At 39.5% G+C, this 16,495-nt stretch overlaps 1 protein-coding gene across 3 annotated transcripts in view; it reads right to left on the bottom strand.

Annotated features, from left to right (window-relative positions):
• Positions 1-12,078, bottom strand: part of PET112 (PET112 homolog (yeast)) — an 82,178-nt gene extending 70,100 nt beyond the window's left edge. For 2 of the 3 annotated variants that reach the window (XM_008570012.1, XM_008570013.1), the window contains exons 1-2: positions 11,872-12,035; positions 9,894-10,044 (exon numbers count right to left, since the gene is read on the bottom strand). In XM_008570012.1, the coding sequence (XP_008568234.1) occupies positions 9,894-10,044; positions 11,872-12,035 (315 nt within the window). Of the gene's footprint in view, positions 1-9,893; positions 10,045-11,871 lie in introns of all 3 variants that reach the window. The other variant, XM_008570011.1, reaches the window with a different exon arrangement.
• Between the last annotated feature and the right edge of the window lie 4,417 nt (positions 12,079-16,495).

The raw sequence follows: 16,495 nt of genomic DNA, 5'->3' as shown, positions 1-16,495 counted from the left end.
AAAAAAAAAAAAAAAAAAAAAAAAAAAAAAAAAAAAAAAAAAAAAAAGCAAGTTAATACATAGAAAGCTCCTAAAACAGTGCCTGCCATGTAGTAACCACATGGTAAATGTTAGTGAATTTACTGCTATCTTCATTGTTAACTGGGCTGAAGAGACACCAGATGCACCTTGGGAGCAGAAGCCAAGGCTATGAGTCCATGTGGGTAGGGAGCTAGAATGGCTCCCTGCATAAAGCTGTGAGCCAAAAAATCTTGGTCCAGTCCAAGAATCCTCTGCCACCAAATGGAGAAGTAGATGTAGCAGGCCACAACCTCAAGCCATGGGTGAACAAATCGTGAGAAATCAAGAGCCGCTGACCCTGTACCTGGCTTGGGTGAGAGGCTTGATGCTGGCACCACCTAAGCTGTGTGGCAGTCAGGGCTAAGAAATTAACATAGAAACTGGTTCATTGAATAAATCCTAAGGGGCCCTGGCAGAGGCCACCATGAATTCATCCCATAGAGATACCTCCATAGTCTAAGGTACAGTCCTTAAGTTAAAAATCACACTGAGCACTGAGCAGAATAAAAAAAAACAAAAAACCAAATCCATATCTGGACACATTCTGGCTAAGGCTATGAAAGAGAGAAAACACATTACCTATAAAGGATGCAGATCTCATCAGCAATAATACATGCCTGAGGACAACGGAATGATGTCTTCAAAGTGCTGAGGGGAAATAAATGCCAACTCAGAATTTTATACTATCATTCAAGAGTGATGCAGAAACAGAAACAGTTACACAAAAACTGTGTAACTGAGAGTGTTCATCACCCACAGACCCAGAGCGCAAGAGACACTAATACAGGAAGGAAATAGTACCATAAAGGAGAGTAAGATGTAAGAAACAGTGTTTGCTAGTAAAAGAAAAAATCAGATGGGAGCTTCTTCATTTTTCCACGGCCAAATCTAAAAACTTAACCTGAACCTGTGGGAGGAGGGACACATCTCCCCCTTGGGTTACAGTGGGACGGTGGTCTTCCTTCCTGTGCTCTGAAGACAAATGATTTCTCAGGAACCTTATTCTATCAATAATTTCCTCCCCCTTATATATCTTTATTCTCTTAAGCCTAAATTAAAATTTTTTGAACAAAATACTATAAGCATGCATTTTAAAATAATTGATAATGAAAAGCAGCAGTCCCCTGCCCCCCTCCTACCTACATCCATTCCTATTCCTTGGCAGCAACCACCTCCAAATCTTTGAACTGTCTTGCCTGGTATTTATCTTCCTATTTTTAAATAATAAGCTGTGCCAGGGACCTTTGCAACACCCATCACTGCTGGTCAAGGCTCTTGGCCATTTGCCATGTGACAATCCTTCCTTAATCTGGGAAAAAGACAGATTTGATACACTGTCACAATGACACAGTGTACTTGTTTTTAGAACAAGGAGCTACAACACTTGGCCCATTCCATTCCCAAGAGCTCGATCAGTATAACTGATATATGAGTAAGTTACAAGGTGAAAGAATAATGAGACATTTTATAATATTTTTTATATCTTACTCTATCATAAGAATTTACCCATGCTTGTTACTATATTATATTTCTATTCAAAAATAAAATATGCCCACCTCTAAGTGCTCCTCCCCACCCAACAGGATGGGTAATATTAAAGTCCACAAAGTAAGGTAGAAAAAAGGATGGTACGTCACTTTACCCCAGGGAAGCAGAGCCCCCACCACATGCATGAGCTTGAGTATGGATGAATCGAGAATGTGGATGAGTTTATACCTCCTACAATCATGGTAAGAGTAAGGTTTGTAAGGATGGGGGTGAGGGAGCAGTCTTCAATGCCTGGACTTTGAGAATAAAAAAGAAAGAAATTTCACCAGCACAAGGCTGAGAAACCAGTACAGGTAACATGTGATTACCACTTAATGTTACCTTGTGTATAATTTTTTTTTTAAAAACCCTATTAAAAACCCCTTTCGATGAATAATATATCTCTTAGGAGCTCTAGATCTTTTAGTCATTGCCTAATTTTAAAAACAAAACCCAATAAAAACCCCACTTCCTATCCCTCCTCCAAAAGAAACCAAAAGAAACAGAACCAATCTACTAGCTTAGGGCCTGAAAAGAAGAAAGACGCCAACGTGGCCAAAAATGTTACTAAAGTATGATGCCAACGTGGCCAAAAATGTTACTAAAGTATGACGCCAATGTGGCCAAAAATGTTACTAAAGTATACACTTAATGTTACTTTTTCTTGCTTTGTCAATTTAGACTGTGACTTCCAGTTACTGTAGATTAGAATTTAGTTGTTTATTTCCCAATATCCAAGATAGAACACAGTTTTTAAAATCAGTAGTTGGTGCTTCTATTATTACTTAAATACGTTTCTCTGTTGAGCTATTAAGTATACTGTGATTACTTTTCCTTTCTTGAACATTCTGTTTTTTCTGGAGTTGATAAGTCTTTCATTTTTTTCATTTGCTTCATTTTTTATGTACCTATTGCTTATTCTTCTCAAAGATTCCAGATTATACGGAAATCTCTTCCCCACACAAATATCAGATAACTGCTATTCCCACCTCACCATTTTTTCCTACAATTCTTTATTCCGGAGCCACCCTTCCTCCCAACAGGCCTTGGGGCCTGCTGCAGAGCTGGCAACCTGGAACTTTTCCATTACTCCAGTACATTCCTGGGAAAATGAAAAGCAAATTTTTTGAGAGTCTGCCTGTCTCAAAATATCATTATTCTACTGTCACATGTGATTGATATTGTTGGGTACAAAATACTATCTTAGAATAATTTTTTTCCCTAAGAATTTTGAGGCACTGTTTCATTCTCTTCCAGCTTTAAGTGCTACTATTGAGAAGTCTTGATGTTTCTCTGACTCCCAGTCCTGTGCATGTGACATTTTTATTTTCTTCTCTGTAAGCTTTAGGATCTTATCTTCTTCTCTAATGTTCATAAATTTCATGATGTGCCTGCGTATGAGTCTATTTTTAATCTTTGTGTTGGGTAGTAGGCAGGCCCTTGTGATTTGGAGATACGTGTCCTTCAGTACTGGGAAATTAATCTGTTATTTGTTTGATAGTTTCCTCATGTCTGTTCTCATTCTTCTCTCTTTCTGTAATTCCTACTAATCAAATGTTGAACTTCCCAGATTGATTCTCTAATTTTCTTATTTTTTTCTCTATCGTCCAATTTGTTGCACATGTGTTTCATCTTCTGGAAGATCTTCTTGACTTTATCTTCTAACTCTCTTGGGGTTTCGGGTTGGGGGGTCAGGAAGAGGCACCATAATTTTAATTTCTAAGAGCTCATTTTTATTTGGATTGTTCATTTTTTAAAAGTAGTATTTTGTTCTTATTTCGAGGATGCAACTATCTTATCTCTCTAAAAATACTTATAAAAGCTTTTCATTTTTTTAAGTATTCTTTTGCCCTGTGCATTATCTATTGCCTCCTATTTCCTTTAGCTTTCTTTTTTGTTTTGGCCTCTGTCTATCATGTTGGGGAATTTACTCAAATGTCTGGTGAACTTTGGCTGTCAGTTTATATTTTACAGTGAGGTACTAAAATGCTGATTAAAAATTCTATGTAAACACCCAGGACCTGTTGACTGGTGGCCTTCACTCTAAGCCAATCAGGTGGCCTGGCAGCTTTTTACTGGGATACCTCCACATGTCAATATCTGAAATTCTTCTCTCTAGGAGCATATAATTGCCAAAGAGGTTGCTGATGCAAATTCTTGCTTAAGAAAGGAGGAAAAGAGGAGAGATGAATGTACCAGATCATTTGAGTTCCTGAAAAAAGGCAGGGAAAAGGACCGGGCAGGTCCTGCAGTTCTGAGAGCAGACATCATCTGACACCTTACCAGTGCCTTTTGCTCTGTCTGGTGTCCCCAAGGGGAGTGTATCACCAGTTAAATTTCTGCCAAGAGTATAAATTCCTAAGGGGGTGGGGCAGCTGCACAGAGTCAGGGAGAGGACCTCAGATCTAACTGTTCTGAACTCAGACTCTGACTTAATCCCTTTGTTTTCATCACATCCCGGCCTTCCACAGTACCTGACCCGCCCACACCCTGAATGTTTCTGAGGTCGTGTAGGGCACATTATCTCAGTTCTCACTGGTGTCTCTTTCTGCAGGCGCTTAGGTTATAGTTTACCTGCTCTGCTAAGTCAGGCCCTCCTCCACCTACTGTGTCGCATACTCTTGTCTCCTCTTCCTTTCTTTTGTAGGCTTATAACTTTTAAATTCTTTCACAATTACTTCATGGGGTTTCTTTGGGGTGGGGAAAGAGATGGATTAAAATGCATGTGTTCATTTTGACATATTAATCAAAAGCCTCTCCTGTCTTTAACTGCCCCTTCTTCGTTGGCTCCTTCTCATCAGCATTTAAAAAATTTTTTTATTTTACTGCAGTAAGAACACTTAAAATGAGATCCTCTTAACAAATTTTTAAGTGTATAATACATATTTGAAGATTATAACTCTTTGGCATGTAAACATTTTCAAGTCTCTCCAATATTAAAGAAAACATCACCAATAAAATTTCCCCCCTTAATTTCCTGTCTCCTTCCATCTACTGCATTCTCTTTTCCTTTCTAGTCAAATTTCTTGAAACAGTTGCCCACATTCTCTCACTTCTTCCTCAATGTCCATGCATTTCTAAATCTACTGCCCCCTACCTTCCACCGGCATCACTCCACCGAAAATCAGCCAACTGATTTTTGACATTCAGATCAATGGAACAGAATAGAAAACCTGGGAACCAACCCACATACTTACAGCCAACTGATTTTTGACAAAAGCAGCAAGAACGTACATTGAGGAAAAGACTGCCTCTTCAAAAAATGGTGCTGGGAAAATTGGATATCCCTATGTAGAAAAATGAAATTGGACCTGTACCTCTCACCATATACCAAAATGAACTCAAAATGGATTAAAGACTTAAATACAAGACCTGAAACCATAAAATTACTAAAGAGAAATATAGGGGAAATACTTCACGTAATAGGACTGGGCAAAGACTTTATGAATAAGACCCCAAAAGCAAAAGCAACAAAAGAACAAATAAATAAATGGGATTATACCAAACTAAAAAGTTTCTGCACAGCAAAGGAAAAAATCAACAGAGTGAAAAGACAATCTATGGAATGAGAGAAAACATTTGCATCCAATTATACATCCAATAAGGGATTAATATCCAGAATGTACAAAGAAATCAAATAACTATACAGTAAAAAACCAAATAATTCAATTAAAAAATAGGCAAAGGAGATGAATAGACACTTTTCAAAGGAAGACATACAAATGGCCAACAGGTACATGAAAAAATGCTCAGCATCACTAGTCATCAGAGAAATGCAAATCAAAACCACACTGATGTATCATCTTATCCCAGTTAGACTGGCCATTATTAAAAATACTGAGAATAACAAATACTGACAAGGATGTGGGGAAAGGGGAACACTTCTACACTGTCGGTGGGACTGTACACTAGCACAGCCATTATGGAAAACAGTATGGAGGTTTCTCAGACAACTACAGATAGAGCTACCACATGATCCAGCAATGCTACTACTGGGTATATATCCAGAGGAACGGAAATCATCATGTCGAAGGGATACCTGCACTCCCAAGTTCATTGCAGCTCTATTTACAACAGCCAAAATATGGTACCAACCTAAGTGTCCATCAACAGATGACTGGATAAGGAAAATGTGGTATATATATATACACAATGGAATACTACTCAGCCATAAAAAAGAATGAAATTCTGCCATTTGCAGCCACATGGATGAATCTAGAGAAAATTATGTTAAGTGAAATAAGCCAGAGAAAGAAACAGAAATACTGCATGTTCTCACTGATAACTGGCTACTAGGAAGGAAGGGAGGGAAGAAGGGAAGGAGGGAAGAAGGAAGGAATGAAGGAGAGAACAAACCTAAGGATACTAGAGATAAGGAGAGGGAGGGAGGGGGTTTGTGAAGTGATAGGTCGGGCAAAGGGCATAAAGAAATATCATGATTTGTAAGAATGAATATGCTAATAATAAATAAAAATTTTAAATAAAAAAATAAATAAAGGCATTGATTCACTTAATTCTCACAAAAATCCAATAAGTCGAATATATATTACCCTTATTTTATAAGTAAGAAACTCAGGCAAAAGAAGATTAAGTAATTTACATGCATATTCTATACATCTCACCAAAATTTTTATCTTTAGTATTTTCCTGTGTCACTAAAAATCCTTCAAAAACATTACTAGTGGCTTCATAATGTTCCACTGTATAGACGTATCATAATGTACTCAACCATTCCCCCTTCACTGGGAAATTCCGGTTGCTTCCAATTTTATACTATTATAAATAGCCTTGCTATAGACCCCTCTGCATGGAAGCCTTTGCCCACATTTTTTATTATTTTCCTGGTATAAATTCCTAAAATAATTAGTGGATAAATAAGTATTTGTTGGATAAATAGTCAAATCTCCATTATTTTGCCTTACAAGTTTTTCTTCTTGCTCTTATGCTTACAAAGTCCTGGTATAAATTCCTAAAATAATTAGTGGATAAATAAGTATTTGTTGGATAGTCAAATCTCCATTATTTTGCCTTACAAGTTTTTCTTCTTGCTCTTATGCTTACAAAGTTTCTCCCCATCACAAGGATAAATGAATACTTGCCTGGGTCTTTTTATGCTTAATTTTATATTTAAGTTATATATATATTTGAATTTTGTTCTGATGTATGAGATGAGCTGTAAATATATTTTTTCTCCAAATAGCTAACCATTTTTTCCAAAACCATCAACGGAATAAATCATCCTTTTCCTACTAATTTTTGTTCCTTTGTTGCTATATATACAATGGATCTTCAAACACTTCGTGGAAATATTTTTACTATCTTTTAATTTCATTTTTCTATGAACTTTTTGAAGTACTCTCATATGTGTGTAACACACACAGTTTTCTCCCAACATCCATTTCTGATCATGTTATCTTTTCCCACTTGTTGCTTTATTTTTTTTGTCAGGAGGCAGTGAAACTTTGGGGGGAAAATAATAGGCTCAGCATTGTGACTGCTGAATTTAAGATGTTGATGAATCATTCAGATGGAAATGTACAGTAGGACTCTAGAAATACAAACTTTTTACCTAAAAGATATAGGAACTTTATTTGAGGGTGAAAAGATTACTCAGGAGAACTCAGGGAACAGAAGTGAGAGCCCAGGAATGGAGCATGGGAAAACCAACATTTCAGGGGTGGGAGGAGGAAAACAGCCACGTGACAAGGAGCAGTCGGCCAGGTAGAGGGAGGGAAGGAGCAGGGAGAATGGAACAGTCCAAGCCTTGGGCAGAGAGTTTCAAGCATCATCATGAATAACACATATTTCTTGGCTAAAATGATCAAAACAATAATATAATATTCTACTGAAACCCTGAGAAACAGAAACATATTCTCAAATTCTTGGTTTGTTATAGTTACGAGAAGCAGAGTCGGGATATCAGAGCATCATTATACCATCTCCACAGGGCTTAGAGAAGGACAACTGTCTAAACGTTCTACACATTTAAAATTTACTTACAGGTAAATCACGGGGTCTTAAAATCTTCTGAGTGACAACATTTTACTCTGGGAGTTTTGGTATAATTTTGCTCACATACTAAAATAGGTCCTTTAAAGACAGAAACATTTCTGAAAAAGAGGTAGATCAGTTCTATCGAGAGAATAACCCATTTAGGCTATTCAAACCGTGAGTCTTGTAGGCTCGGAAGAAGAAAAACAAATCTAGCTCTTGAAAAACTGTATTTCTAGCCTTTACCTGCCATTTAGTTAATGTAAGCCAAACTCTCAACGCTCAAATGTCCCAAACACCTTCACTGTTTTATTCATAGGCTTCTTCTTTGATGCATGACAAGAAGTGTTTCAAAGCATGTTGGTATTTTAGTTATTTTGAATTGTCTCTAATATTTGACCACATTTAGGCACAACTGAACAGCCTATTTACAGAAAACATGCCTACCTGTAAATGGAACTAAGTGTTTCAAAGCATGTTGGTATTTTAGTTATTTTGAATTGTCTCTAATATTTGGCCACATTTAGGCACAACTGAACAGCCTATTTACAGAAAACATGCCTACCTGTAAATGGAACTGTTTCTAAATATGAACTATAATGAGAACCCTGCTAGATATCACATTCCCAGCTGGAAAAATCTGAAAAGAACTGAGCTTATGCCTAGTCTCTTGATAGTAAACTACCAGGTGGGAAAAAAATGTTTTGAACTTAGAAGGAAAAAGGTAGAGGAGTGACAGACTGCATTCCATTTTACCTGTCCAAATAGATACTCTTTTATTTCTAGCATATCTGAGTCTCTGCCCCCAAAAGAACTCATGTTTATAACTGAAAAATTGTCTCTTCTCAAACAAAAACTCTTTTCATAGATAGATACTCTAAGCTGGAGAGAAAGAGAGAGAGAGAGAGAGTGTGTGTGTGGGGGGGGGTCGTGGGGAGACCCCTCTACACCTGTCTTCTCCCAGAGACCCAACAGCAAATCAAAGATGACCCTGGATATGCTTTGCAGGGATGGAAGTCCTCCATGGCAAAAAGCACAAGTAAGGAAAAAGCTCTAAGATGAAATGCTGTTCCAATATAATCAAAGCCCCAGGAGAGACAGACACATTTCCCAAGGTGGACTTTGAGAAAAGTATAACTCTGCCCCTGCAAGCCTGACGGTGCTCAGTTTAACCAGCTTTCATTTGTATTTAAATGTCTGAAAGTAAGGAATTCACCCATGTCAATCCCCATTCCCATACCCCACCCTCACATCATCAATATGTATACACATTCCCTCCAAAGGTGGCAGAAAACCCCTCACCCAGTTGATACTACAGGTCTTGGACAGACGATGAGTTGTTTATTAGCCCAAATGTTTACACTGTTCCCTCCATCCTTTTCTTCAAAATACAGCCCGTTATATGAAAATATGTGCTACAAATCTTGCTGAATGGTACGCTGGGACCTGTCATTCCTTGGGGTCAAGTAAAAATGAGTAGTTAACTCATTGCATATTATAGTTGACTCTTCATTATTGACTGCTTCTTAGTTTTCAATAACTGCAATCATTATTGACCTTACACTGTAATATCATGTGATATATGCTGATTGCTTTCACTAGACTTCTCCTCCTCTTTCATTTATCTGACAAACTCCTACTTGGCTTCTCAAATAGCTCAGACACCACAACTTCTAGCAACCCTTCCTTAACCAAATGTACCCCTACCTAACTTCTCACAACAGTTTTTACTGAATTAGGTGACCTCCTCTGGGTTCCCAAACCATCCTCTGCATATCACCTTCACAGGAGTAATCACACTGTACTCTATTTGGTTATAGGACTCATCTCCCCTACCAGTTTTTTAACTTCTCAAAGGCAATGATCTTTGCTCATCTTTATGAACCAGTTCACGGCAGAGTCTGGTACTTAGCAGGCATTCTAAAATGCTTGTAAAATGAGTGAATACATGTATGAATACGTTCAGACTTAGAGAATTACAAAGTTGGGTCTTCAGAAACATTTAGTCCATCCCACTTCATGCAAAATTCCCTAAACAAATATTTCCTAAGAGTTGTATCAAGATATTAAAACAAGGAAATCATTACCTATATTCAACACAAATATTTTCTTTTTTTTTTTTGACCGGTAAGAGGATCGCAACCCTCGGCACGGTGTGGTCCGCACCACGCTCAGCCAGTGAGCGCACTGGCCATCCCTATGTAAGATCCGGACCCGCGGCCTCAGCGCTATCAGCACCGCACTCTCGAGTGAGCCATGGGGCCGGCCCAACACAAATATTTTCTAACGAAAATATAAATAAATAAAAACCTTACCGGCAAAGTTCCAGGTAGAGATGCATCAAAAAAAGAAACCAAAGAATTTGGAGGTGCTGCAAAGCGGACTTGAGATCCAGAGAAGAGTTTGGAGTTGGACGAAATCTGGGCATGAATTTCCAAACCTACCAAAGCTGCCCATTCGTGTTTACTAAGAAGAAAGAGATAAGGATTAAGTAGTAGTTACATCTGCCATCATGCATAAATTTCTACGAGCCTAAACCACAAATGTTAATTTCCTGTTTTTCATTTACTAAAATTTTATATCTTTTACATTTTAAAATGTGTCATATTTTATTGGTGACTAAATCAAAAGCAATTCATAATGAACACCTACAATGAGACTGGCAAAATGAAATTCATTTACAAGGTGGCATTAGAAGGTTTGCTGTACAGACATGAAGACAATAGGGAAAGGAACAATTTGGCATCTTAAAACAATTTAGAAATGGGCATTAGGTGACAATTGCTTGGACTTCTGTGAACAGCAGCATTTTCTAAATTAACCCTACCTTATCAATTAACCACTCACTAAATGAAGAAAGCTGATCTTTAAATGAACATAAATGTCAGGATTCTACCACTACAGAAATAATGGTAAATAAATAGTTCCACATTTCACTATTGAAAAAGGAAATTCTCAACCATGTTTTTAATTCATTCTATAACAATGGCTAGCAATCATAATGACCAGAGTGACATATGTGATAGATCACCACTAAATGATACTCCTGAAAATTTTGTGCAAAGGAAAACATTAAACCACCAGATGTGGCTTTTTTTTTTTTTGGTCCCCCAAATCAGTTCCAATTCCTGAGATCTAATTTCAGGTTACTTTGTTCATGCTTGAGTGCTATCAAATCCGTTAAATACTTTAATATAATCTCTCTTATATGGCCATTCCTATTCTGTACACAGTTCTCCCCAGGTTCTTATTAGTGTGCTCTTCCCTGTGAAACCCATGTATCTTCCTATTCTGCTCTTCTCCCAAGCATTTTCTGTATTATTTAGATTTCTGTTTACATGTCTTGGGTTTTGTTTCAATCATCTCAAAACATGAAGTTCTATATCTAAAGTACTGCAAAATGATAGAAGCACAGGACTAATTGAGAGGCATTAAACTAAGAACTCATCAGAAATTCTGTATTCACTAAAGCATTATTCAAAGTATTTTTGCAGTTTCATTACACTGAGAGAAAGATATACTTTCTATTCACAGGGAGACTATCTAATTTACGAAAAGAATAGAAACTGATTGCTTCGGGACATTTTCCCTCAGATTCTCCAACTGAAAAGCAAAAATAATGCCAACCATTCTCAAAGAATAAACAAAATATTAGAAACGTGCCTTTTGTTTCTGTATTGAAAAGAAACTACTTAAATCTAATATAGTGAAGCATAAACAGCCTTTCAGGGGATAACAAAATAAGCAATACTCTCTACATAACCAGAGGGAATGTTTCTTCTATTGGCTGCATCCTCCTAGGTCTAGACAGACATGTTCAACTTAAAACGCCTTCACAGATAGCTGGTGTTTTCTGACTGACATTAAGCCACCATTACCGAGCTTGTAGGTAAAGGGTCCCTTTCTACCTTTAGAACCCTGTTGGCCCGTAGTAGCGCTAAATAAATGTCAGCTAAATATGACCCCGCTTCTAGTGTCACCCACCCCGCTGCTGGTGCCATTAGTAAGGTTACTGAGTCCGCTCTTCCGTCTGTACAGCCTTCGATTCAAGAAAACACTTGCTATTTTACACTCGCGAGTTCCCCAACAATGGTTTATATATGGGGGCGGGGCTGATATTGGGCTTGTTATATGTTTTCATTTAGATTTCAGGGCTGCAGATTACAGCCCAACACCCTCTCGCCCGCCAAAACGTTTAGAGGCTGGGCTGCAATGGCCATCGTCTCCCCGATATCCCGATATCACAGTTCCACTTCACACTTAGGTGAGCAGTAATGGTACGAAATAGTATACCCTTTCCTCGGCTTCTGGGCCGTGTCGAGGAGCTGCTGAGCCCCTGAGCTCTGTCCCCTCACTCGGTTGGACGCAGACCCAGTCGGAGACCCTCTTCGCTGGCGAAAACCGCCATCACCCCAGGCTAAAGCCCAACGTCTTCCAGGACTGCCCCAACGCAGCATGGGCGCCGCCATTGCACCACGAGTCCTGGTCAGGTGACTCAGCCTCCCTCTGTCGCGAGGCTCCCTGGGAAGCGTAGTTCCGGAAACGTATAAAACCTCTACAAGGCTCGGAGCGGAAGACTACTATTCCCGGGGAGCATTGCGACTCGAAGGCCGCCGGAACCCTGGCGGGGGCGGGGCGGGAAGGAGAAATAAAGGAGAAGGGTGGGAGGGTTTCTGGGTCGGGAGGCGTGACTCCTCCTAGCGGGGAGTGGGAGAGGTTGTGGCAGCGAGCATCGTATAACTTCGTATAATGTATGCTATACGAAGTTATTACGTGAATCTACTGGCGAAAACCGCCATCACCCCAGGCTAAAGCCCAACGTCTTCCAGGACTGCCCCAACGCAGCATGGGCGCCGCCATTGCACCACGAGTCCTGGTCAGGTGACTCAGCCTCCCTCTGTCGCGAGGCTCCCTGGGAAGCGTAGTTCCGGAAACGTATAAAACCTCTACAAGGCTCGGAGCGGAAGACTACTATTCCCGGGGAGCATTGCGACTCGAAGGCCGCCGGAACCCTGGCGGGGGCGGGGCGGGAAGGAGAAATAAAGGAGAAGGGTGGGAGGGTTTCTGGGTCGGGAGGCGTGACTCCTCCTAGCGGGGAGTGGGAGAGGTTGTGGCAGCGAGCACGTGTGTGGGTGTGTGTGTGGGTGTGTGGGTGCGCTGCGCGCCAGAGTTCCAACGCCGAGAAGCGTGGCTGGGATTTTACACCCCAGGTAACCTTGACATCTTAAGTAAATGACCTTGACATCTCCACGAAGACTTCTTGAACCTACAAACCCACTCAGTTATTTTCTCTGTTTACTCTCCCTCTTCACGCACCACTTTGTGTCCCTACTATATACCAGGCACAGTTCTCAGGCACCGGAGATGCTGCAGAGAGCAAGACAGTTATGGCCCCATGTTCACGGAGCTTCCATTCTAGGAAAGAGACATGCGGAAAAGAAGTTAACAAAAATAAGATACTTTCATGTAGTTAATGAGTGCTATATTTAAGCAGAGGTACTTGGAGACAAACGGACCTAGACTGAATACCCATGTGCACTTTTACTTATCCCCCTTTTGGTCTTGACCGGTATCTGAAACACTCTCCTTATATGCTAGCAGGTACCATCACCCTGAGTGTATTTCTTTTGTTTTCCGGCTTCAGAAGTCAGACCCCTTGTTGAAACTCCTGTGGATTTATTGTATTTGAATACACGGGCTAGAGTAGCCATTCAGCCACTCTCTATTTTATGACCCTATTTTCATTCCCCACATAGTGCTCCTCTTCTGTCTCCACAAGCTCCTTTTTTGTCTTATTCACCACAGTATTTCCAGAGTACAGAGTACGGCCTCAAATTTTTTTGTTGAATGTATCGCAATGTGGAGAATGCATTTGACCAAGGATGGAATGGATGCTCTTTGGAGGAGTAGTTGTTTAGCAGAGAGATGATGTATTAGGGTGGTGGTGCAGGCGAAGACAAATTGACCTGTTTGAGATAGATTTAGGAGGTAAGATTGAAGGACTCAGTGATGGATTGGATATGATGGGGGAAGACTGGGGGCGAGAGGTGGGGAAGGGCAAATAATTCCTGGATTTCTGGCTTGCACAACTGGATGGCTGATTGAGTTATTCACTGAAATAAGGAAACCAGAAAAGGAACAGGTTTGCAAGGAAAATATGGGAGTTTGGTTGCCTTGGAGACATCCAAGGGGAGAAGTCAAGTAGGAATCATTGGAGCTTAACTCTGAGTATAGAGCCGGGGAAAAAGCTGTATACTCTGCATACTTCGCACTGATAGGTTTTCAGTTATTGATCAATAACCTATTGATTAGATGGCTGTAACCTTTAATCAATTTTCACTAATACTCTTGTACAGTTATGATATTATGCAATTTAATTCATGCATATATAAGAAGGAAATTTTACTCTCCTTAAAATGGTCATCGTCTACTTTTTCTATCTTTTCTACTTTTTTATCCACTCTCATTGATCCAAATTTCTACACCAGAAATATTTTCACATTACCAAGGATGAAAATGAGACAAATGACAATGCCTGGAAGGTAGCGGTAGAGAGTTGTTCCAGAATTTATCTCTAATTATTGCCCTTTGTATCAGGTTCAGGTCATTCTTTAAATCGTTTATTAGGGTTTCTCCTCTGAGTTACCATATTTTCTACCTTCGCTCTAGATAAGCTTGCTTTTTCTTTCTCATTTAGCTCTTCGGATTTGTGGCCCAGACTGCGGGTCAGGAGAGTTGCCTCTGAGCATAGCCTGGTTTCACCTTTGGCAGGAAGGAATACAGGAGAGAAGGCAAGCCTGTATCTCAGGCCAAAAAGAGAGGGAGACCCTTGCTAACTTACTACTGGTAATCAGCATACTTAGGCAATTCACTCCTTCCCAAGGAGGGTTGCAGTGTTTTGAAAACCACCATAAGGGAGAGTAACACACCTAATGAAAACTCTAATTTTATGGTGAAAATGCACTATAATGGAAACTCATCATGTTTATAAGCAGTATTACGCAATGACAGGCTATCACTTCAAAGGTCCCCACCCCACCACTAGAGGGAGAGAAAATCTTATGCGTGTAAGTATATTTGATTCCTTTTACAAATGGACACCTTCCAATTTGATGCATCTTACATCTAATCATGGCCCTTTCAAAATCCTGAAAGACCTAATGGTGAAAATAGGGAGTCGTCATCCGCGTCTCTGGCTCCTCTCTCTTTTAAGATTGTCTGTCATTTCCAGAAATGCTTGTGGGTTTCCTTGTGCTTGGTCTGGTGTCTAGGAGTGTACTGTTTTCCATGCACTCCACCTGCCTTGCTCCTTAGCTAGTCAGATGCTCCCACTGAACCCTCCTTCCGTGGGACCATTTCTTCCCTTCCTCCTGCATACCAAATCTGATATCTGTCAGAACTCTTACTGATAGACAGCTCTCTAGCTGAGAGAGCTATTTTGGTTTCACTGACAAGGTGGCTGTCATCTGGAAGACACAGAGATTTTCATTTTCAAGGAGCTCAGAAGATAGCAGGACAGACTTTCTAGCAAAAACAACATTTCTTAGGGAGGGTTTCTCAGCCCTTATTTTATCCACATAATTGACACAGTACAAATAGATTTAGAACAAGTTTTTAAAAAGACATGTAAACCAGAGCAGAATGTCAAGTTGTTACTTATAAATGGCAATAGTTAGGAAGTATGTCTAAAATAACATGCTTGGTTTTGTTCAGTATTCTTCAGAGACTTTTTGAATGTCAGAGTTGGAATGGATTTGACTCAAAATTCTCAGGTATCTATGTAAACACATTGATCTCTGAACACAAATTATTTTCCCCCAAATCTGTTGTGTTTTATTGTAATCATTACCTTTTTCATTCTCTCACTAGTTTGTGATAGGGAAATGATATAAAACCATAGTGCTCTAGGGTTCGTAACTTCTTCAGTAACATGGGTACAATGCGAGGCAATACTACAGGTGTTTCTAAGTTTCCATTTTAAAAAATGAAATAAACAATTATAATGGAAACATTAAAATTTCAAGTGAAATTAAAAGGGGATTGTTCCTATTATTATGGCAATGTTTCTCAAAATCTATTTGTAGACCATTTGAATCTTAGAATTGTGTTAACTGAGCTATTTTTTGATTAACTACTTTTGTCCTGTAGAAACAAAGACAATGCTTTAAAAACATTTAGCAGACTAATAAGCAAAATGCTGCTGTTGTCTAACAGAGGTGGATGTGGATGTTTACATTAGTATTTCTTAGTACAGTTGTGAGTTTGATCCCTCTGTTAGCTGCCAGTTTCCACCTGTTCTATAGAACCCAGACTACTGGCTTGAAATTTTATGCCACGTGGCTAGGGAGGGCAGGTGGATAGGTCAGTATAACTTCCCTAAGAAAACAAAAACAACGACAACAAAAACCTACTTAAGATAATGTACATATGACAAAAATTGACAGCCTAATTTTCAAGTACAAAGAACACTGGGAGAAACAGGAGGTTCTGTTTTTGAAAAAGATTCTGAAAATATAAAGTTCCGTTTTAGAAAAACTGCATTTAAAAACCCAGTTAAGTGTTATTAGGAGAAAAAGAAAGACTGGGAATACATGCATGCTGAGCAATTGGGGGAACAAGATTCATTTCATTTTATTTTACCATTAATGTCTTGATTCCGATAAAATACTGATGTAGAGGGAACAATTGCTTTCTCTAGAAGATTTCTTTGAGGCAATGAAATCTATAATTCTGTCTTCCTTTCCAATGCAAGGAAATAGAATACCCTGTCCAATGTATTTGTAGAGATGAAATGCCATTTGGGGGGCCGGCCCGGTGGCGCACTGGATAGTGCGCCGCTTGGGAAGCGCGGCGGCGCCCCCGCCCGGGGGTTCGGATCCCACATACAGACCGGTTCCCTCTCACTGGCTGAGCGAGG

Source organism: Galeopterus variegatus, unplaced genomic scaffold (genome assembly GCF_000696425.1).
Source record: "Galeopterus variegatus unplaced genomic scaffold, G_variegatus-3.0.2 Scaffold555, whole genome shotgun sequence".
Classification (NCBI taxonomy): Eukaryota; Metazoa; Chordata; class Mammalia; order Dermoptera; family Cynocephalidae; genus Galeopterus; species Galeopterus variegatus.
The sequence above is the reverse complement of the archived record's forward strand: the minus strand, read 5'-3'. Positions and strand labels throughout refer to the sequence as shown.